Here is a 23,029-nt window from a genome sequence, read left to right as displayed (position 1 = left end):
TTCTTTTTCCTTTTCAGACAGCATCTCATTCTGCCCAGACAGGCTTCAGAATCTCTCAGTCTCTTCCCAGCCTCCCCAGTGCTGAGGCTGCAAGTGTGAGTTGCTACACCCAGCTTTAGTTCTCATCGTAGTGGAATGTTCTCTGGTTTCACCCCTCCTCCCCCCAGTCTCTTCATTCCCCTGAATACATCTGCTTAGTGTCTTTTATATCTACAGAGGGTCTGAGGCGTAGAGACTCATTACAGTGAGTCATTAAGGGCAAAAACTTTGTTCTTTTAGGTAACAAGTTGTGCCGCTTGATTTTTGTCAACTTGACACGATCCTAGAGTCATTTGAGAAGAAGAACCTTAATTGAGAGTGGGCTTCCTTCAGATCATCTGTAGGCAAGCCCTTGAGGCATTTTCTTGACTAGTTATTAATGACAGTGGGCCCAGCCCACTGTGGGTGGTGCCATCCCTGGGCTGGTGGTCCTGGGTTCTATAAGAAAGCAGACTGAACAAGCTATGGAGGATAAACCAGTAAGCAGCACTCCTCCATGGCCTTTGTATCAGTTCCTACCTCCACATTCCTGTCCTGACTTCATGGACACCCTCACTGCTGTCTCTTAGCTCCTGGCCATCCAGCCTCACTCCTCCACTGAGGCTCCACTGGTTGTGATCACAGACTGATCAAGTTGCTACGGGAGGAGAAGTGGAACCTGAATGGCAACTGCCCACAGTGGGATGAGCCTTCTTTGTCAATCCTAAGAAAATGCCTCACAAGGTTGGACATAGGGGTGCAAGCCTTTAAGCTCAGCATTCAGAAGTCAGAGGCAGGCAATCTCTGAGTTTCAGGGCAGCCTGGTCTACATAGAGAGTTCCAGGATAGCCAGAGCTACACAGAGAAACCCTGTCTCAAAAAATCAAAGAAGGAAGGAAGGAGGGAGGGAGATGCCTCACAGATATTCCCAATGCCTAGAAGCCAATCCAATGGAGGCAATTCCTCAGCCCACAGCCCCTCTTCCTGGTATGTCAAGTTGACAACCAGTAAGGCATGACGTGTCCACTAAGACACCAAAATACAAGGCTGCCTCACAAAAGGGAGCACCTCACAAAAATACAGGCTACACCTAAGTGCCTACAGGTCCAAACTAGGAAACGGGAAAAAAAGTTCTCACCCGTGAGCAAATACTGAACTGTTGGCACACTGAACTGGATACTTGTAACTTTTTAAAATGAGTCTTGGTGTCACGGCATCTATTATCTAAGATGACGAGCACAGAAACATCCTTTTTTTGTTTTTTTTGTTTTTTGTTTTTTTCTGTTGTTTACTGCTACTAAATTCTGAGAACCTACAAGAGTGACTGGCTCACAAAAGTGGTCTTCTTTTTTTTCCTTTTTTTCCTTTTAATTATTTTCTATATTCTTTGTTTACATTCCAAATGATTTTCCCTTTCCTGGTTCCCCCCTCCCCAATAAATAAATCTTTAAAAAAAGAGAATAGCTCAGCTTTATCACCTTGTCTTTTGTGAGCAAAGGATAGTTTAGTTGGGTTTTCAGAGATAACTTTAAAACTTAATGCATTTCTCCCTTTTTTTGTTGTTTTTGTTTTGGTTTTTGGATTTGGTTTTTTTCGAGACAGGGTTTCTCTGCATAGCCCTGACTGTCCTGGAACTCACTCTGTAGATCAGGCTGGCCTCGAACTCAGAAATCCACCTGCCTCTGCCTCCCAGAGTGCTGGATTACAGGCATGTGCCACCACAGCCCGGCACATTTCTGCTTTAATCAAATCTGGGTTCTCCATGCTCTCCACAGTAGCTTGTAAAGCCCAACTCTTGCCTTTATTCATTTTTTAGAAGGTTTAGGACTGTATTTCTGAAACACCAAGAAACATATGGCTTATTTATACATTTTAGCTGAGAAGGAAAAAAAATTAAACATTAACCAGAGTGGGAGAAACTCAAGGGAAGGATATTTCTTTACCTTGAAAAATTGAAATTAGCTACCTTTTAGAAAGTTTAGAAATTAGAGGTACAGCTATAAGAACAGCTCATTTTACTTATCTATTCTTTTCCTACACACTTATGTTTTAATTGTAAAGTTACTGATTTTGTTATATAACTACACATTCTTTAAACTCTAATGTGTAGAAAATCACTAAGAATAAATAAATGACATTTATTGACATTTGGGGGTTGTACTGGCTGTTTTTGTGTGCCAACTTGACACAATCTGGAGTTATCACAGAGAAAGGAGTTTCAGTTAGGGAAATGCCTCCATGAGATCCAGCTGTGGGACATTTTCTCAATTAGTGATCAAGGAGGGAGGGCCCCTTGATCAAGGTGGGCTGGTATTCTTGGGTTCTATAAGAAAACAAGCTGAGCAAGCCAGGGGAAGCAAGCCAGTAAGAAACATCCCTCCATGGCCTTTTCTGACCTGCTTTAGTTCCAGTCCTGACTTCCTTTAGTAATGAACAGCAGTGTGGAAGTGTAAGCTCAATAAACCCTTTTCTCCCCAACTTGCTTCTTGGTTATGATGTTTGTGCAGGAATAGAAACCCTGACTAAGACAGGGGATTATTCTATTTTTTTCAACTACAAACAGAATAATCACTAAATAAATAAAAAACCAATTTACCACATTCAAACATTACTTTGTGTATGACTTTATTTTACCCAACAGAATCTTTTCTATTGCTTTGCTTTTTCTTGTTTTGTTTTGGAGACAAGGTTTGAAAATACAGCCTTGGATTGGCCTGGAACTCATAGAGCTAGAGATCTTCCTGTGCCTATGCCCTGGGATCGACAGGATGTGCCACTACACTTGGGTCCAACAGAAGCTTTTACGGTGGAATTGGAACTGTGCGTTGTTTGCTTTTGTGGTGTTCTGGCTTTCCCTGTAACTATAAGTATTTGTCTAGTATGCTGTCCTTGAATAATGAAGCCCTCTCCATTTCTTTGCTATTATAATAATGCTGAGAGCACCTTGATTTCAAAGTATTCCTAGCAATGAAAGGAAGGTAAAATAGACCAAGGATTTATGAAGTTGATAGAATACCAACCTAGTGTGCATGAGGACTTGGATTCCATTCCCAGCACTTCATAAAATCTGATATGGTTGAGCCAGTCTGTGCAAGTAGAGACTTGAGGGTCAGAAGTTCAAGGTCTATTACCTAGGGAATTTGAGGCTAACTCACGATCTGTCTTTAAACAAAAATAAATAAAACATATAATAAGGTGTATGGTTATAACATTTGCACAGTGCCAAATTCCAGTCCTTAAGGGTAGTACTAAATTAAAACTTGACAGTTTGAGAGAAAAAAGACTGCTTTACTTAATCATTCCAACTGCTCTGTGAAGATTATGAAGCTAGCTATTGTTTTCCTCATTGCAAGCCAATGTCCTGTCTCATAAGCTGAGATGTGACCCATGACCCAGAATCATGACCCAGATTCCATAGGTCACACAATTGACACCCTGGTTTCTCCCTTCCTGTAGCAGGACCAGGATCCATTTGCTTTCAGCAAGGATGTGCCTGTCCTAAATACCTAATAGATCGTTATGCCATCCATGTATGTGTGCTTCCTTTTCCCACTTATTGTGTGTGTGTGTGTGTGTCCCGTTTTGTACTCAGCTTGAGCCAGTTTATGTTTCAGTAACAAAAATGGAACCTACCTCTCCTCAATTGTTTTAAGATGCACTTGTATATAAGTTTGATATGGGGAACTTGATAAGTCATTTACTTCAGCATTTTGGGAATATGTTTTGGAAATAATGGTACCAAGAGGGCTTAAAGTTTTGACTCTTCGTAAGAATAAATGAGAATTATAATTAAATCCTCATTTTACTTTATTGTAACTCATTGAAAATCTTGTAGTTGTATACAGTGCACCCCAGATGTGTATGTGTGTATGTGTGTATGTGCATACATTTATTTGTGCAAGCTTGTGTGTTAAGTGTGAATATGTATGTGCACATTCTTGTGTGCATGCATGTGTGGTGAGTGTGCATGTGTATGTATGTGCTGTGAAGCCACAGGTCAATGTCGATACCTTCCTCAGTTAGTGTCCACTGCATTTTTTGAGACAGAGTCTAAGAGCTCATCCATTTACCTAGACTGGCTGCTCACGGGTGTCAGGGATCTGTCTGTCTCTGCTCCCCACCTTCCCTACCCCCAGCTCTGTGGTTACAGATTTTATATGAGGACTGGGCATTAAACGCAGCACACATTTGCACAAACACTTTACCAACTGAGTCATCTCCCCAACCCGAGTTGTTTTTCTTTAGCTCATATGAGTTATTAGCATTCTTCTTGATCATTTCCCTCAATCTCTTTAATGTAGCATGACACAGTGGAGAGAGTGGATGCTAGGGTGGGGACAGGAGGTGATAGGGAAAGGAACAAAGCATGGTGACACATGTATGATCAGCAGTGAAAATTAATACTTCCAAGGTGCTTAGCAGCTCTTCAGTAAAAAAGCACTGGGAAGATGGCCCAGCGTATAAATTTCTTGCTTGGCTTATCAGAGAGCTTCTGTACAAGTGATTAGACTGGAGCTCTGGTTCTCAGGACCCTTGTGAAAGTCAGGTGGCACGGTGAGTGAGTGCAGCCGCTCGTCAGCCAGGGGAGATGGAGACAAGGCCAAGCCTAACGGTTAGTTCTGGGCTTGATGACAGATCCTGCCTCAGAGGGTAACATGGAGACCAGAAGATTTCCAACATCAGCCCTGTGCTTCCACATACATCCACACAAGTGCACACCCACCTGATCACAAATATCATACATGGCCACCACGTACGCATGAAAAAAATTCTCATACACTGTGTGTGTGTGTGTCTTGTGGGGCACGAAAGGGGCCATCAGGAGGAGTAGGGTGGGGACAGGAGGTGATAGGGAAAGGAACAAAGCATGGTGACACATGTATGAAAAATGTAGTGGACTCATAAAAGGTTAACTAAAAAGATGTTTTAACTTATTGAAATCCTACTACTTGGAAAATCCAAATGTAAGGAGAGCAAACTATTATGCTGGCAGACTTGATCCTCATTCCCATAGTAAATGTTCCTGTACTAAACTCTGTATAAATGTTATCACGTGAGCGTGTGTACATGAAAACATTGTTCTTTTCTTTTCCTCTACTTCCTTTCCTCCCTCCGACCCCTCCTGTGTTCCTCGTCTTCTCTGCCTCGCCAATTGATGACCTCTTTTTCTTATTACTGTTACATTATTGTTTATTATTAGTTATGTATATAATAATATGTGTGTCTGTCTGTCTCTCTCACGCGCGTGCACACACATATGTGCAATTTTAGGTAAATACAATAATCAATTCCTTGAGGTTTTATCAAACATCTTTGATGTTGTTAGGCCTTCCTTCTGTCCTCTCCCGTATGTAAACATTTTTGAAATCAAAACTGGGACAAGTGTTATGTATCTAGGACTACAGAGGGAGGATTAAGGTTGAAATTTTAACCTTAAATAAATTTAACCACATTATTTATCTCCAAAGCTGACTTGTGATATGTTTGTTTTGTCTTATAAGCTTGAAACACTGTTTTCTGAAAAAGAAAATCACACAGACATTTAGTGTTGAAAGGATTAGTGTCTCACAGTCACTTGCCCCCACCTACCCAGCTGAGCTGCATTGACATAGCTTTCCTGTAGCAATGTGTGTTCTTATCATACAGATAGATGCACATAAATGTGTACTTACTAAAATGTTTCTCCCCAGTATTTTCCATCAAGAAATTGTTAAGCTGAGCATCTCTGGCCATTAGGGTCACATTGTTTTCCCTCCCTGTCCCTTGGCTTGGTTGGTGGTTTTCATTGAGCACTAGGGAAGCACTCTGCCCCTGGAGTTGCACCTTATGCCCATGGTCACATTCTTTTCATTTTTAAAGGACGGCTTTATTTTTTTAAATTCTTATTTTAAAAATTTTATGTGTATGAGTGTTTTGCTGCATTTATGGCTGGGCAGGTCATGTGTGTTTGGCCCTAAGGAGGCCAGAAGAGGGTGTTGGATCCCCTGGATTGGAGTTACAGACAAGTGAGCTCCCATAGGGTGCTGGGAATCAAACCTGGGTTCTTTAGAAGAGCAGCCAGTGCTTTTATCCATTGATCAACCTCACCTCTCTACCCAGTGCTCACATTCTTTCTCATTGATTGATTGATTGTATTTTTGAGAAAGGGTCTCACTGTGTAGCCCTTGCTGTCCTGGAACTCACTGTGTTGGCCAGGCTGGCCTTGACCTCACAAAGGCCCTCCTGCCTCTGCCTCCCAAGTGGGTGAAATCAAAGGTGTGTGCCTCCAATGCTGGCCAGTGGTCACATTCTTGAAGTCATCCAACAGGAATAGTCATAGGTGTGGAATTACAGGATCAGAGGACGAGAAATTGTACAGCCAAGCCCGGATGAGAAGCTTGGTTTCCTTCTCTACCATTGCCAGGGTTGAGGAGGTTTTTCTCACCACACATTTGTAATCATCAAACATGATAATTTAAAACAGTTTTGTCAATGGAGAGATTAAATGTTTCATTCTTGTTCTCTTCATCCAGTTCTTTGGGAAAGTGACTATTTCTCATATTTTGTGTGGGGCCTAGCCATTCATCTTACATTTTTGGTTTTTGTATTACAATATTATTTCTATAATTTCAAGGAATGCATGTATGTATGCATGCATGTGCATGCACATACACACTTTTTCTTTTCAAGACAGGTTTCTCTGTGTATCCCTGGTTGTCCTGGAGCTCAATCTGTAGATGGAGGCTAACCTTGAACTTACAGAGATACGTCTGTCTCTGCCTCCTGAGCGCTGGGATTAAAGGCATGTGCCACTACTCCCAGCCACAAATATTTTTTAATTTATGAATTTTTGGCATAGTCAATAGATTTCACTATAAAAATGAGCTATGAGCCCATCTCTGGGTATTTGAGGCCAGATAGGACTACACAGTGAGGCAGTGTCACAACAAGAAAACAAGAGAAGAAATGTACAGTGTTTCCTCTGCACTTTGCTTCCTAACTATGTGTCATAAGTGGTGTTTCCAATGTGATTCAATAGCAAGCCTTCCCTGATTTGTCTGTGGGTTGACTTTTTATATGGAAAATAACATCATTAGCTCTTCTAACATTCATTCCTATGGTTGTGTATTTATTGTGGAATCAAGGGCCATGGTTGTACTTACTAGGAAATCACCTTCTTTTCTACCCTGGTTCAGGTTGGTTCTCTGTAGCTGCTCTTTGAGTCTTGTATCATCTGCCTTGGCATCTTTTTGTTTGTTTTGTTTCCCTGCTGGAGTGCACCTTTCATGTGGGGTCATAGGTTGTGACTTTATTTGCTTAGTATTTATCTATTTGCCTACTTGTTAGTATGTGCATTATGTGTGCATAGTGCCTGTGGAGGACAGAAGGATCAGATGCCCTGGACCTGGAGCTATAAGTGCCTGTGAGCCGCCTCATGGGGGTGCTGGGAAAGGAACCTGTCCTCTGCAAGAGCTGCAGGCTCTCAGTGGAGCCGACTTTCCAACCCTCCCCACTTTATTTTATTTTATTTTTATTTATTTATTTATTGATTGATTGATTGAGACAGAGTCTTACATATCCCAGGCAGATTCTCCTAGCCCTAAATCACCTTGAGCTTAGATCCTCCTACCTCAGCCCGCTGGGATCCCAGGCATGGTGTTGCCACCCTGACCGATATGTGATGCATTTCAGCGGAATGGGACCCAGGACTTCATGCATGCCAGTCAAGCATTTGGGCAGCTAAGCTGCCTATACCAGATGTTTAGTTGGGGCAGGAGCTAGCAGATGGCTATTGAGAATTTGGTAATCATTCCAGTCAGGTGGACTCAGCTCTTCTTGTGAATTTTGTCTCTGAGTGAAGTCTGTCTGTCTATCATCGCATCTTCCTCCCCGTGACCCTCACTGTCATCTTTGAAATTTGACGTCACCCCAAGCTCATGTCTCCTTTGAGAGTTTCCTCTCTGTGTGTGCCGCTCCCCATTGTAGAATGTTACTGTAGGATTTTATCTGCTGGCTAAGCCTTCTTTCCAGCGAGGCTGTCTGTTAGAAAGATGTGAGAGTAGGCTTGGGAGGGATGTCATGGTCCGGTGGCCCAGCAGTGTGCTCAGCGGCATTGCTACCACTCAAGGTGGCTTTAAACAGTGCAGGACCCAATGGTGAAGGCCATTTAGTCTTCCTTAGTCACAGCTCTATTAAAGATAAAAGTCTCAGCGTGTTCTTACGAATACCTCTCTAACAGATCAGTTTCCTATTGTAACAGAACAGGAGGCGGGCCTAGGGTTTTCAGCTAACAATAAAATTAGTAGAACTGAGTGCCTTTGTTTTGTTTAGAATGTGGTTATTTTTGCAGTTATCATCTCTAATTACCAAGGGATAATTTTGTATCATAGAGTTCTCTTTAAAATCGATGCATGCAGATTATAGTGTGGGGACTTCCAGGAAGAGGTGGACATTGGTGCTCCGGTGGGAGAGAGGGTGCGGGTGGGGTACTCTACACTGTAACCTCTCACGTTCTTTCCCAGAGCTCCCCTGCGCCCTGGCCTCATTTGAAAGGATACACTTGTCTGGCATCCTGAGGGTTGTTATCAGGACAGCTGGACAGGAGGCGCAGCAGACAAGGCCTCGGTGCACAATGTCAGCTGGGATTCTGTCTCCCCCGCTTTCTGGACTCCTTGCTTTTATTTGGCTCTTTACTCTTGGGGACTTGGCTTTAGTGTTTGAGCTTTGAGTGCTGCTTTTTTTCCCTCAGCCCCATGGCTGGAGGTGTGTTAGGCGGTTTCTAGCCTTTGTCTGCTCATAGGCTAGTGAGGGACTAGGAGACGTGTAGATGCTCAGACTTTAATGGTTTCTAGCTTGATCCGGTATCTGGGCTCAGATCTTAAAGCACCTTAGGTTTCCTCATTTTGAAATTATGTTTCTTTGTCTCTTACAGTTTACTGTACAGTTGGAGAACTTTCCCCAAGTCCCTTGCCTCACCTTTCAGAGCTGCTGCTTCTGTGAAGATGTACCCTGTGCTTATGTAACACCGGTCTCCCCCTTTCACTCTGAAATGATCAGATTGTGTGTGTCATGTAATGAGTACTTTCAACAGTCACTGTTCTTTGTGATTAATGAAGGGTTAATGTTTATATTAAATTTCCCAATAAGTATAAACACCAAGTAAGTCTATGCTATGCTAACACCAAGTAAGTCTCGGATACTGATGTCCTTGAGCTCTGCAAGGCTGCTGTGCTTTCCTGCGGCCTGAAGCTGCCTGCACCTTCAGTGCTGTCTCAGGACAGCCTTTCACGTTTTATTGCCTCTACTCTCCCCCATCCCCTCTGCGTGCTTTAGAAAAACACTTTGTGTGTGCGTCTAGAGGGCAAGTCCTGCTTTCTGTTTTTCCCCCCTCTAGCACCTAACCTTCCTAGTACTTTCTTCTGTTTATTTTCCTGATAGACTTCACCACCACTAGTACTTTAACAGGTGTTTGTTGGCTCTCGTCCTGAGCTGGGCATTCTGCCTGACTGCCAGGCACTTCTGTGAGTGAGGTGCAGTCAATGAGGCAGGTACCTGTGGTCACTGAATGCTCCCCAGTGCTTTGGGGGCAGAAGGTCATTTATGGGTGGCTTTCAGTTTGTTTTTTTTTGTTTGTTTCTTTTTGTCTTAACCTCTAAACACATTCTAAACACACAAGATTAATAGGAATAAACCTTTTGACCTCTGGCAGTCTTACAGAGGTCTTTATGAAGCTGGTCACCAGAAGCATGCATTCTTCATACTGAAGACAAGTCCTCTAGGATTCGTCTCAGGAAGCTGAGTAGCTTGGGAATTGAATTGTGTGTAAGCTGAAGGCTCAGTGCTTGACTGATTTGGCTTTTGTACAGTTTCACCCTTGTTTTCTGTTTTGTTCCTTTCTCATAAAAAGTTTGTGCAAAAATTACTTCATGAGATACTAAAGCATCCCTTAAGCAGTCAGTAATGGGAAGATCAGTGTTGCGGTAGAATATGGTGGTCCTTCCTTGCAAGGGTGTGAACCACACTGGGTTTTTTGACATGCACTTTTGCAGGCCAGACTTGTGGGGGCAGATTGAGTTGCCAGGTTGCTGCTCCCCACTGTGCGTCTGGTGTGCCTGCATCTTGTAATAGCTCACATGGTTAAGCAAAACCTGTGGTTAGTGTCTTCAGTGCTCAAAATATTCAGGCAAAATTCTCAGCAAGATTCTTTTCCAGCCCTTTAGAGCATTTACTTTCTGGCATTGCTATGTGTGTATTATGGCACTCTGAAGTTTGCCCGTGTCACGTAGCAAGTACAGAACCTCACTCCTCTCCCCTCAACAGAATTCCATTGTATGGAGCAGGTTTTATTTAATCTCTTCATTTGTTGGTGGTCCCTTGGTAGTGTTTCACCTATTATGAATAATACTGCTTTAAACATTCATATGTAAGCTTTTGTTTCAAATTATGTTTTCACTTTTCCTGGGTATAAGAGTGGAATTTATAAATCATATGGTTATTTTATGTTTGACTTTCTGTGGATCAAAATTTTACTTTAAGAAAGTATGTTTTCTTATATTATTTGAAAAATGGTGTACATATATTATATATAATATATATATATTGTCATATATGTCATATAATGACATGTGTGTGTGTGTGTGTGTGTGTGTGTGATTATTTTATACTGCCAGGGCTTCCTGAGCCTAAGTGGTGTTGTCTATGCAGGCAACAGTGTGTACTCTTGTCATACCCAAGAGAAGCTGGAGATTAATGGCTCCAAGGAAATCTTAACTTTGGTGTTTTATAGCACTTGGCCATGGATGGTTTTCCTTTTACTTTTAGATTAACATGTTGCCTGTTCATTCAACTCATAGCATTCCTGTCTTCAAAGGTAAAGAAGTGTCTGTCAGAGAAACAACTTTTAAAAATCTTGCTTGTTTAATCCCTGGGCTTTTATATGGGAACTGCTTCCCGACTCTACTCACAGACTGGAAGTTTGCCAGTGACTGGTCTGAGCTCTGAGCATGAGGATGTGACAGACTTCTTGAATAAGTAACTAGTTAAAAATTACTCTGGGAGGCAGAGGCAGGTAAATTTCTGTGAGTTCAAGCCTGGTCTACAAAGCGAGTTCAGGAGAGTCAGGGCTCTGTTACACAGAGAAACTCAGTCTCAAAGAACAAAACAAAAACAAATTTCTATTAAATTAGATTTGTATAAGAAGCAAAGTATCTCATGAATAGACCATGTTATCATTGTTAGTATTTTGATAGATGCTTTATAAAACACCTATTTATGTACTATTTTTTTTTAAAGTTTTGTATGATAATGCCACTAATACTATTTTTGGAACATCTTTCTAATAGGTAGTATTTTTATACTACTTATTTCTTAATGTTGAATGTTATTCTGTACTTATTTCTTAATGTTGAATGTTATTCCGTCTTACATGTAGATCCTCATTTAATTTTCCCATTTTCCTTTTGGGCACTTACAGATACTGTTTTCACAGTAATACAGATGATGCCAGAAGAGCGAGAGGGAGGGAGGGAGAGAGAGAGAGAACGTGTGTATGTGAGAGAGTGAATGTGTGTATGTGAGAGTGTGTGTGAGAGTGTATGAGAGAGACTTGTGTGTATATATGAGAGAGTGTCAGTTTGAGAGAGAATATGTGTGTGAGACTGTGAGTGAGTGTGTGTGTGTGTGAGAGTGTATGTGAGTGTGAGAGAGATTGTATGTATATGAGAGAGTGTCAGTTTGAGAGAGAATATGTGTTTGAGACTCTGTGTGTGTGTGTGTGTGTGTGTGTGTGTGTGAGAGAGAGAGAGAGAGAGAGAGAGAGAGAGAGAGAGAGAGAGAGAGAGAGAGAATGAATGAGAATGCGTTTGAGCTTTCCACCATAGTGACAGGTGCCTGGGAAGAACAATTTCAGAGAGGAAAGCTTTGCTTCAGATCATGGCTTTAGAAATGCTAATCTGAGGTTAGCTGGTTCCATAGCCCTTATGAATGGGTGAAAGGATGGAGAGAGAGAGGCATAGAGAGAGGTTGTGTTGGTTGCCACAGAGGGTGGAGGGTAAGGGGAAGGAAGAAGGGGAGGGAAAGAGGGAGAGAAGAGATGGAGGAGGAGGACACTTGCAGAAAGAAGCACAACTCTACAGCAGGCCTTTTGGCTCTGAGCTAACCCAGTAATGTGTTTAGTCCCAGCGCCATCTAGGCACCATGATTGCTGCTTTTGGACCAGGCTTTCAGTAGCCTTTGGGGTGGGTTTCATATTAACACCATAGTTAAATGTCTTAGTTTTGATAATTTCATCATTTAGTAAGTATGCACCACATTTCCCACACCCTGTACTCTTTTGCTGTCTCCATTCAAAATTGCATGTATTTGTTATGGACAAGGCACAGCTGTGATTTGTTAGTGCTTTTTGTGACAGTATATATGTCTTTTACATAATGGACAGCACGTAGTGGAGCTGCATGGTAGTAAAATGTAGGCTATGTTAGGATCAGATTGTCGGGGTTTGATTTTTAATTGGTTGCTTTAACTGGTTGGTTGCTTGCTAGGCTACTGTGAGATACTTGTGTCTCAACCTCAGTGCTCACTCAGTCTCTTCCCGAGTGGCTCACTCAGAGTGCCACTTGGTGTAAACTGATTATGCATGCTTCTTCATTTCTCCAGCAAGGCTCTTTCCACCCTACACTGGCCAGCACCAGTCTACACTATGGTACAAATGTAACCGACTCTTCCAGGCATCTCAGCAGGTCCTTGCTGATCTGCCACGTTGGTGGGAGCCAACAGGATGAAAAAATTGCTAGTTCTTTGAGAGCTTTGTACAATATATTTTGGTCACAATCACCACTCAACTCTTCCCAGACCGTTTTTTAACCCACCTAGCTCTGTGACCTTTTACAAACAACAAAACCCTTAAGATAATTTGTGCTGCCAAAATATTCTTAGGTCTATGGTTTTCTCCTGGAGCGTGATCACTGTACTTGGGGCTGTACACACGGAGAAGGTGCTCTTCTCACAGCAGCTCACAGTTGTCAGCAGCTGCGCTGTTGGGGTGGGACTGTGTGCTTGCTCTCCTGCACCCCTGAGAGCAGGTCCCTAGGGCTTGCTGTCTAACTCTGAGTTCATGCAGACCGCGGGGGTTTCCCAGTCACCTCTGTCACCACCTCTGCTTTCACACTCTTTCTGCCCCCTCTTCCTCAGTGATCTCTGAGCCTTGGCGGGTGGAGGGGTGAATTTAGGTTGAATATTAGGGCTGAATATTCTACAATCTTTTACTCTCTAAACCTTGGCTAGTTGTGGGTCTGTGTTAATTACTCTCTATTGCTAATAGAAGCTTCTCTGAAGTGGGTTGAGAGGGTCATTGGTTTGAAGAGGGTGTGCTAAAAGTGGTTCAGGAACTTGATGATGCTATCAGGTGTGCCCCCTCCCCCACCCTCCAGCCCCTTCACTTTTGCTGCTCTGCTAACTACTTGCCTGCCTGCCAGCCTTTGTCACACCTCTCCTGTCTGGAGCACCCAAGCTCAGGCCCTTGTTGTCATGCAAAGTCACTTACTCTCCACAGCCATTTTTCTTCAGTCTAGTGCTTGCCTTGAGAACTGGATGTGATTCTTTTTTTTTTCCTAACCACCAAAGGTACTGAAAGGCTACTGAATGCCAGGTGGTGTTTGAGCTGTGGGGACAGAATAGGGAGCAGAGAAACCCTTCTGCTGTCATAGAGTCTGCCTGATGACGAAAACAAAGAGTTAGATGAATACTGTGAAACTAGCACAGCAGACTGAAGCCCTGAGGGTGGGACTGCAGTGGGTCCTGGACAGAACCGAACTGGAGGAGTGGGGAGAGCTGTGCCCAAGGCCGATGCAGAAAGGAGTGAGTGCCAGGAGCAAGGCCATAGAATAAACTGGGCTGTCCGTGTTGTCTGTGCTAGAGGCAGTGACACAGAGCAAGGGAAATTGATGTTTTCTTCAACATACTGTATTTTATTTAAATTTTATTTTTTGAAATTGTAATTACAGAAATTTCCCCCTCTTTCCTCCCTTCAAATTCTCCTCCCTCTGTGTCCCAAATCCCTTCCTTCCAGATTCATGGCCTTTTTTGTTTAATTGTTGTTACGCATTAGTGAGACTCATCACAGTTTATTGTCTTTTAACCCATTAATATGGTAGATTATGTTGATTAGTTTATATTCCCACCTGCCCTGGATAAAATTGAATTGGTCATGTAAAAAATAAACCATTTGGTCTTTGTTAGTTTCCGTAGCGGTCGGGTGTATGCCGGCCATGGAGGTCAGACTACAGGTAGAGTTGGCCCCCTTCCTTTCCCTCGGTCTTGGGGATCGCACTTAGGCGGTCAGGCACTTGACTTATGTGTCATGATGTTTTTATTTCTCGTTAGCCTTCACTAGTAAGTATGTTTACTTTTGATTTTCTAACACAATTTATTTTCTGTGTATGGTTTTGCCTGCAAATATGTCTGTATATGTCGGAGTCACACAGAACTGGAGTTACAGATGGTTGTGAGCCACTACATGGGTGCTGGGAACCAAATCTGGGTTTTCTAGAAGCAGCCAGGGTTTTTAACCATAGAGTCATCTCACCAGCTCCTCTTTTTTTTTTTTTTTTTTTTTAAGTTTATTTAATTTATGTATGTGAGTGCACTGTTGTTGTCTTCAGACACAGCAGAAGAGGGCGTCAGATCCCATTACAGATGGTTGTGGTCACCATGCGGTTGCTGGGATTTGAACTCAGGATCTCTGTAAGAGCCTTCAGTGCTCTTAACCACTGAGCCACCTCTCCAGCTCCACCAGCTCCTCTTTTCATGTTTAATTTCAATAAAGTATAGCACTGTGTAGCCTGTTCAGGCGCACATGTCAGCAGCATGAGGCTCATCCACAGTTTTGTGTAAAACCCCAGGACTCTCTTTCCTCCAGAACCATAACTGTGTCATCAAGCAACTCCCTAGTGCCAACTGCTTTTGTGAGCCAGCATTTTACTTTCTGATTTTATGAATTTCACCATTCTAGATGCCTCTTGTAAAGAGAATCATGGGATATTTGCCTTCTTATCACAGACTTATTTCATTTAGCTCAGTGTCCTTGGGTTCACCCACAGTCTAATGATTAGAATCTGCCACCCTCCCCCTTTTCACGGCTGTATGTTGCCATGAAACTGTATGTGCAGTAGGTTTATTGTGCATCAGTGGACAGTGGGGTAAGTACTTGAATACCTGTTCTTCCTCAGAGCCAGTGCATCTAACAAAGGCCCATTGACTGCCTTTGGGAAGCCCCTGCTGCTGCGGCCACAAGTAAGCCAGACTCAGCTGCTGCCACCAAGAGCCTGCGCTCTTCTGGAACTGCGGTGGGAACTAACAAAGAAACACTTTTTTTTTTTTTTTTTAAACTGAAGTCTGCCTGCAGAGTTTGTGACATCTTAGGCTTTCTTACAGTCTACTTCAGTCACAGAGCTGGTGAACCTAAGTCACAGTCAGGACAAATGGGACAGATTGTTGTAGGGTAGTTTCAGAATCAAGGGGGGCCCGGCAGCCCCCTTCCTTCCTTGGCTCCTGGGTTGACTGTCAGTGTTTCTTACCTGGATCATCTGAACACCCTCCTGCTTGGATGCCTCTTCTAGTCTAGTCTTCCCGAAATCTCAGTTTAATGACTCAGATGGTGATGTAACTTGGATGCATTATCCTTCCCCCTAACACCCTTGGCCCCACCCCAGACACCTGCAACTCTCAGGGAAGGTTTGGAAAGCCTCCTTGTGCCTCCAGGTTCTGCTCACTGCTTCCCACTTCTTTGGCTGTACAGTCTGCCTGTTTGCCTGTGCTTTCAGTGTGCCTGGGCCTCTTGCCTGCTGAACGTGGCTCTGTTAAAGAATGTGTGGTTTTATTTTCCGTTGGTAGATTTTCTTCCCCAAATATCTGCAAGGCTTACTTGCTAAGGTCTCTGTGTAGATCTTACTGCTGAAGAGGGTTTTCTCTGGCTGCCCCATATAGAATGACACCTGCCTCTTCCACTAGAAGTCTCTCCCCAGTCAGTACCAAGGCCAAAGCCCAGAGGCCTGATTCACAAGAACACGCCTTGATTCCCAGTGCCATTGAGAATCAAGCTGGGATTGGGAGTGCCTATCCTCCACTGCCTTAAGCTGGATCATCTTTTGGATAGGGTGGCTGCCATCTTGAGCTCTGGTAGACGGGAAGAACATGAATGGTTCCCTGGCTCTAAGTATCTGTCTGGAAGTGACATATCTTAGGTTTATGTGACTCAAGCAAATCACATTGCTACACATGATGTCTGTTGGTGGGGATCAGTGGCACTGCCTTGTGTCTGGGAACCCACTAAGGGGTTACATGGTGGACAGCAGCCTTAGGCTTTGCCTGCTTGGCTTTTCTGTAGCATTTGTTTCCACATGTCAATCTTTTCTTTTTTTCTCATGTGGATGGTAAAAGTAGAGCCTTTGTCCTGATGTCCCTGCTGAATCCTAGGGCCTAGGAACATTTGTGATGGATAGAAAGTGCTTAGTGATTTTAGAGTTGGGTCAGGGATATAACCAAAGTTCTTACCTCATTGGTGGTCATTGGCAGAGTGACCTTGGGAGGAGCTGGTAGGAGATGACATAAAGTAAGATGGCCGGGAAGGTTTCTAGAGAGCAGTGTTGAGAATGCTGGTCAGAGAATTGTCCAGCATAAGACTTGGGACCAGGAATCAATCTACAGCTCAGCTGTGTGGTTTTCTCTAGTCATGTTGACTTGCTCAGGCAGGTGTGGCTGTCTGTCACAGGGAAGGTGAAAGCGGGAAGAGGAGCTGCTGTCCTTTGGGTGTGCCTGCATGACTGCATCCTTTCTCTGGTCTTGTCATAGGAATAAAGGATCTCATCTGGACCAGGAGAGAAACCCACCCTCCAGTGGGGTTGTCAGGGTGACAATGGTAGGAGTGTGTGTGTGTGTGTGTGTGTGTGTGAGTGTGTGTGTGTGCGCGCGTGCATATGCAGTGCTGAGGCCCAGAGGTACGAAGACTGGGCAGGTGCCATACCATGGAGCCTCATATAAGTTCCTACCATTTCAGCTGAGCTCTTATTCCCCATTCTACAGGCAAGGAAAGCTGAGACTTCTGTGGTGCAAGATAAACTAAGGCTGGCTGTGCTCACAGCTGTGGGCCCTTGTGTCCTGTTGAGGCCCTAGGCAGTAGGGTGCTCTGTCAGGTTTGAGATCTGGCAAGCCTTGGTGAAGAGAGTTCAACACTCTATGGTAGTTCCGGTATAGATGTATGCAAGACCTAACCAGGGAGAAAATAGCTGGGCTTGCACAAACGTGATAACCACAGCACCAACTTGATGGGTAAGTTCATCCACAGGGATTTCTTATAAATAACATATAGACTCTGAAAGGGTCCATCAGTGGTGTCTCCAGTGGCCTTGCCATTGGTAAGCTGGGCATGTCCTCTCTCTGGTCTGTGGACTCCCTCCTGGTATCCTACACATCACTGGTAAGTTAGAACTGCAGGGAACCCTGAGTGCCACAGAGTGGGTGACACTGTCTAGGCTAGTTCCCTCAGGCTGTGGAGGAAAGAGAAATAAGTCTGGAAACATTTTCCCAAAAGAACTGAAAGTCACTGTGTACAAGAAGTAGTGAGGTGCACAGGAGGGTTGCAGCAAGGATACACATAGCAGAGGATGAGCAGATGGGATTGGAGGCAGGTGGGTCTGGGAGCAGTTGGGCCCCAAGGGTAGGGATCTGCTGAGCAAGGATGAGGTTGTAGTTCTTCCTAGGAGGAAATGGGCGGTAGGAGTGCACAGGAGCTGTTGTGGAAAGATCTGCACGTGCCAGGCACCCTCAGGACTGCCGGACTGTACAAATGGTCACATTAGCTGAAACCTCTCTTTATAGTTAGAAATGTACAGGGCAAGGAAAGTAGTAACACTAATATTCAATATATCATAGCATGTGAAAAACATTTGAGCGCTAAAGTGCTTTGCTTCTTTGCAAAAGCATTGAGTGGTTTGAGAAGTGCCAGTCTGTTGTAACATGTTACAAATGGAGTGCTTTATAAGAAATTGTGAATTTCCTACATGTGAGTTTGGCTGGGTTTCCAGTAGTTTTCATTCCTTGTGATGTCAGTGTCATGTAATCCGCCTGAGGAGTTGTCTTGTGAAGCACGTCTTCTGGGATGTCTTCTTGTCTTGTGTTGGTTGCCTGTAGTTTTGGTTACAAATGATCACACACCCAATGGCCACATAGGATAAGGCAGAGGTTCCAGGAACCTTCCTGAAAAACTTATATTGGTTCCTCCTGTTCACTGTGGAAAACCTCAGGAGGTCACTGCAGCCAGCAGTGTTATCATTTAAAATCCTTTAAAATCTTTTCAAACCAATATATGCTTCTGTTATCCCCAGATGCTAACTGGGGAGGGGGGGCGGCGGGGAGGGGGTATCCGTGCTATCTGGAGGCTACTGGGTATTTGCTTCCTTTGGTCTCCTGTGAGGCCTTAAGAGAGTCGCACCTGCCTGCTGTCAGTGGTCATAGCTGCTGGTAGATGTTTCAGGAAGAGCCAAATGCCTGAGCTGCAGGACTTAGGCTTTCTTCTCATTCTAAACAAATTAGCTCTCCCAGCTTTTCATCTTGTGAGTGGTTTGTTTTGTTTTTAAAATCCCAGTCATTCTGAACATGGTTTTCTTCCTAGATAAGGCACCTCTGTCAAAGAGTCTTTTGCTGATCCCCAGCGCCCTGTCCCTTCTGCTGACTCTCTTGCTGCCTCACTGTCAGAAGTTCTTCGTGTATGACCTCCATGCTGTCAAGAACGACTACCAGGTGGGCCCACTGCTCCTTTGGCATCTGGGAGGAGAGGGGATGTTTTTCTAGGCTTGACTTTTCTTCCTACAATTTCTTAGTTCTTCAAAACCCCTAAAGTGTCAACAATAGCTTTTAAAGTTTTAAGTATATTCATGTATTTTGATTATATTTATCCTCTCTGTCCCCCTCCAGCTCCTCCCAGACCCACTCCCACCATGTCCTTCTACCTTTTATCTCCTCCTTTCCTTCTTCCCAGTCTTCTTCCTCCTCTTCATCCAATCACTGCTGCCCATCTGCGCATGGATATAGGGTCATTCTCTGGAGTGTGGGGAAAATGGTCAGTCCATCAGGGGTCACACCTGTAAAGAAACAGATCCTGCCCCTTTCAACTGCCATCAGTTGCTGATATCTCCTCAACTAGGGCTGGGGCTCTGAGCCCCTGTGTTCTCCATGCTACAATGTTGACTGGCTTGATCTTATATGGGTCTCATTCAGGCTCCACAGCGGAGAGTTCACAAGTGTGACAGCTTTGACACATCCAGGAGACAGTTTGACGGCACATCCTCAGCCCCTGGCTCTTACAGGCTAGGTATCCCCTCTTTGGCAGTGTTCCCTAGGCCTTAGGAGGGAGTGTGATAGAGATACCTCATGTAAGGCTGAGCACAAAGCCCCTGAGTCTGTGAGAGATGTTACTAATACTGTATTCACAGGCACACTTTCTAGTTATGGAGAAACTCAGCATTTCCTTTTACTGACTGGTAGTTTCTATTTCAGGTTTTACTCATGGAAATTCAGTTTATAGTTTCAAGAAAATTTGTGGGCTAGTGAGATGGATCTGTCACTAATGGCATTTGTCACCAAGTCTGAGAGACTTGAGTTCATTTTCTGGGACCCATGTGGTGGAAGGAGAGAATCCACTCCCACATTTTCCAAAACTTGTCTCTGTATATTCGATGAGGAGGTTTACTCTCACTCATCTGTGACATGTTCTGAATTAATGCATCTGTAAAGGGAATTAAACCAAGAACTGTGCTGTGGAAAGAACAGAGCTCGCTCCGCCTTCAGAGCTGATGTGTGGGTCTTGTGTGGGGCAGGTGTTAGTACCAGCTTGCTGGGTGCCCTGGCAGCTCCCTTTGCCACCCTGAGTGTAAACGTGTTTCTGCTTGCTGACACCTTCCTCATAATGCATGTGCCCAACAAAGGCAAATTCATAGGCAGAGAGTGAGACAGAGAGAGGCTACCAAGGCTGTGGGAAAGGTGGCAAGTTAATGTCCACAGTGCAGTGTTTAGGGTAATAGGACAGTGCACAGCACTATACATTCCCAACAGCACTGAGATGTGTGCTTGAAAATAGTTAACATGGTAAATTTGACTTCCGTTTCACAATAAATCAAAGGAAGCTCAGGGTTCTCTCACATTTGGAGAACGTTAAAGACTCAAAATAGGCCTTTGCAAAGTGGTGTTTTCCTTATTTGTGCCTTTATTTCCACCTAGCCAGAGCATGGTATTCCAAGCTGATTGTCTTTTTAAGCTGAAAATATTTATTAGCAGGTCCCCAGAATTGCCACATGTTTTGTTTTTTGGTGATTAAGTTCAGAAAGTGTATTGTTGAAGTTTTACCCAAATTGTCATTTACGTCTTTGCTTTGCTTTGCTTTGCTTTGCTGTGTGTGTGTGTGTGTGTGTGTGTGTGTGTGTGTGTGTGTGTATGTGTATGTGCGCGCACTCTCTATCCAAGATAGGCTGCTGGCTGCCTTTCCCATTGCTTGTGTGCCGTGACCTGGGCAGTCCAAGGTCCACCTCACCCCATGCTCTGCTTTTAACCTCTGTGCAGATTTGGAGGCTGATATGTGGAAGAATAATATGCCTTGACCTGAAAGACGCCTTCTGTAGTGGTCTTCTCATTTATAACTTCAGAATATTTGAAAGAAGATACGGAAGCAGGAAGTTCGCAGTAAGTTATCCCACGTGTTAATGTCTTCTACTGAGGTTCCAGAATGAAATGGCCATATCTGCATTCCTCATTTGCATATGCTGATTTGCCCAGGTAGGCCTCTGGGACCTCAGATGGACAACACTGCTCTGGGGCTTTGTTTTAAAAATGCCTTCCATTAAAAAAAAAACTTAGCATGTTATTTATAATTATTGCTTAAATTATGTGATTCTAGATCTGATTTGTGACTTAGACATTAACCAAAGAAAAAATAATGATAAAATAATGAAATGATAGTGATGATAATACAAGACATTAAGGATATGTCATTAATAACGATTTTTAATTAGAAATTTATCTAATGAAATTCTGGTCACTTATTGGCTTAATTGTATATGTGCTACTTATTAGCACTATGTTTTAATTAAATGTCTGTTTCAACATATCTAGAAATTGTAGAAGCTAATACATATAAACAATTATGGCTTACTTCCCAATTTTGAAAAGTAACAAAAACAAGTAACAAAATAAGCTTATGCATGTGTTCATATATATGTAATGTATATATATGTATCGGTGCATACCTGTATATATAGACTGTACTCATACCCCCACGCCCTAGCTCATGCTAACTAAATAACTGTTAACTATTTTTAGCTAACTCATTTCATTTATCATTTTGCTTTTAGTCCTTCCTGCTGGGCTCCTGGGTCTTGTCAGCCTTGTTTGACTTTATCCTCGTGGAAGCCGTGCAGTGTTTGCTTGGTGTCTCTGTGGCCAGTAATTTACCTTCTGGATTGTAAGTAGCTCATAGTTTGGAGTCATTTATTTAGGATTCTTAAATCTATTTGAAATGATGTCTCATTTACAAACTCTCACCAAAAGTCTTTTAAGTTGGCCACACCTTTAGTCCAGGCACTCAGGAGGCAGAGGCAGGTGGATCTCTGATTTCAAGGCCATCCTGTGCTACATAGTGAGTTTCAGGCCATCCCGAGCTATAGTGAATGCTATTCTGTCTAAAATCCAAGACTTTACTTTCAGGTATAGTAGGTATGTATGTGTGTAAAGAGAATCGAGTGTGTGCTTACATATCCTCATGTTCTTCAACTGATCAGTTTTGCAGTAATTCTTTTTCTTTTAGCTCTAACATTATTCCACAATTTTTGTTTGTTTGTTTGAGACAGTGTCTCCTATATAGCTCAAGATGGTCTCTAATTCAAGATTTTTTTGCCTCAGGCTTTCTAAGTACTAGGATAATAAGTTTATAACCAAATTCCTTGAGACTGAATTTGTTTTGTATATTTTTATAGTGATATTTTGCTATTGTAATTTTATGAGCTAATTAAGTGCAAAAATTCAAAATTAAATAGACTGATGATAAAATAAATATATACTGAAGTTAAGTTTCTGAAGAAATTTTTAGATTATCATTTCTGTACTTCCACAAAGGTAGAGGAAAGTTGATGTACGGGTAATAGCTTTGTGCTTCCCACAGTGACAGACCAGCTTGGTTATACTTCCATATGGTGTTGATCTTCAAAGCAAGACTGTATAAACATGTGCAGTAACTGGGAGCCAAGACCAGTGTTGACAGTGGGCGCAAAGGGCCTCAATGAATATCACAATCAAGCCTATGAGCCTGTGTTTGAGAGACATGATTGTGTGGAATTAGAGAGACTGGATATTTAAAATTCTGTGCAGGCTAACTTTAGCCTTGTTCTGAGTTCACAATATGGGTTTGAGAACTGTTCGGTGTATTAGGTCCCTTGATTGTAAAGCAGGCTGGATCTTTATTTTGGAGATGTAAGTAGTGCTGGGTTAGCGTCAGCACGAATGGTCATGTGTCACCATCGCTGCACACCCTTGTTAAGTCTCGTGTTAGTGTGGTCGGCTGGGGAGTGCGGGCTACTCCTGTGAGCTGTGTGTAGTCCTGGAGGAGAACTCTGTTCATAGCATTGCTGAGGCATTCATTTCTCTCAGAATATTTCTCATCATTTCAGTTCTTACTGGTTCTCAACAAAGGCTGCTGAGTTTTAGAGGCAGGTGTGCAATTTGTGGGTGTAAGAATGGGACTGGAGAGTGGTCACACAGCAAGCCAGATGACCTAAGTTAGATCCCTAGAATGCACATAAAGGTGGAAGGAGAAAAGTGAGTTGTCCTGTGACCTCCATATGTGTGCTATGACCTATACACGTATGCACACATATACACACATACTCCCCAACACACACACACACACATACACACACACACATACTGTCACATACATATACACGGTCACATATACAAACACATGCATACACATAACACACACATACTCAAACAC

At 43.2% G+C, this 23,029-nt stretch overlaps 1 protein-coding gene across 2 annotated transcripts in view; it reads left to right on the top strand.

Moving 5' to 3' along the window:
* Positions 1-23,029, top strand: part of Ubac2 (UBA domain containing 2) — a 141,925-nt gene that overhangs the window by 6,774 nt on the left and 112,122 nt on the right. For both annotated transcript variants that reach the window (XM_052190592.1, XM_052190591.1), the window contains exons 2-4: positions 18,662-18,789; positions 20,605-20,724; positions 21,393-21,502. In XM_052190592.1, the coding sequence (XP_052046552.1) occupies positions 18,662-18,789; positions 20,605-20,724; positions 21,393-21,502 (358 nt within the window). The remainder of the gene's footprint in view (positions 1-18,661; positions 18,790-20,604; positions 20,725-21,392; positions 21,503-23,029) is intronic.

The sequence above is a fragment of the Apodemus sylvaticus genome, chromosome 8, assembly GCF_947179515.1.
Source record: "Apodemus sylvaticus chromosome 8, mApoSyl1.1, whole genome shotgun sequence".
NCBI lineage: Eukaryota > Metazoa > Chordata > Mammalia > Rodentia > Muridae > Apodemus > Apodemus sylvaticus.
This window is presented reverse-complemented; position numbering and strand designations above follow the sequence as displayed.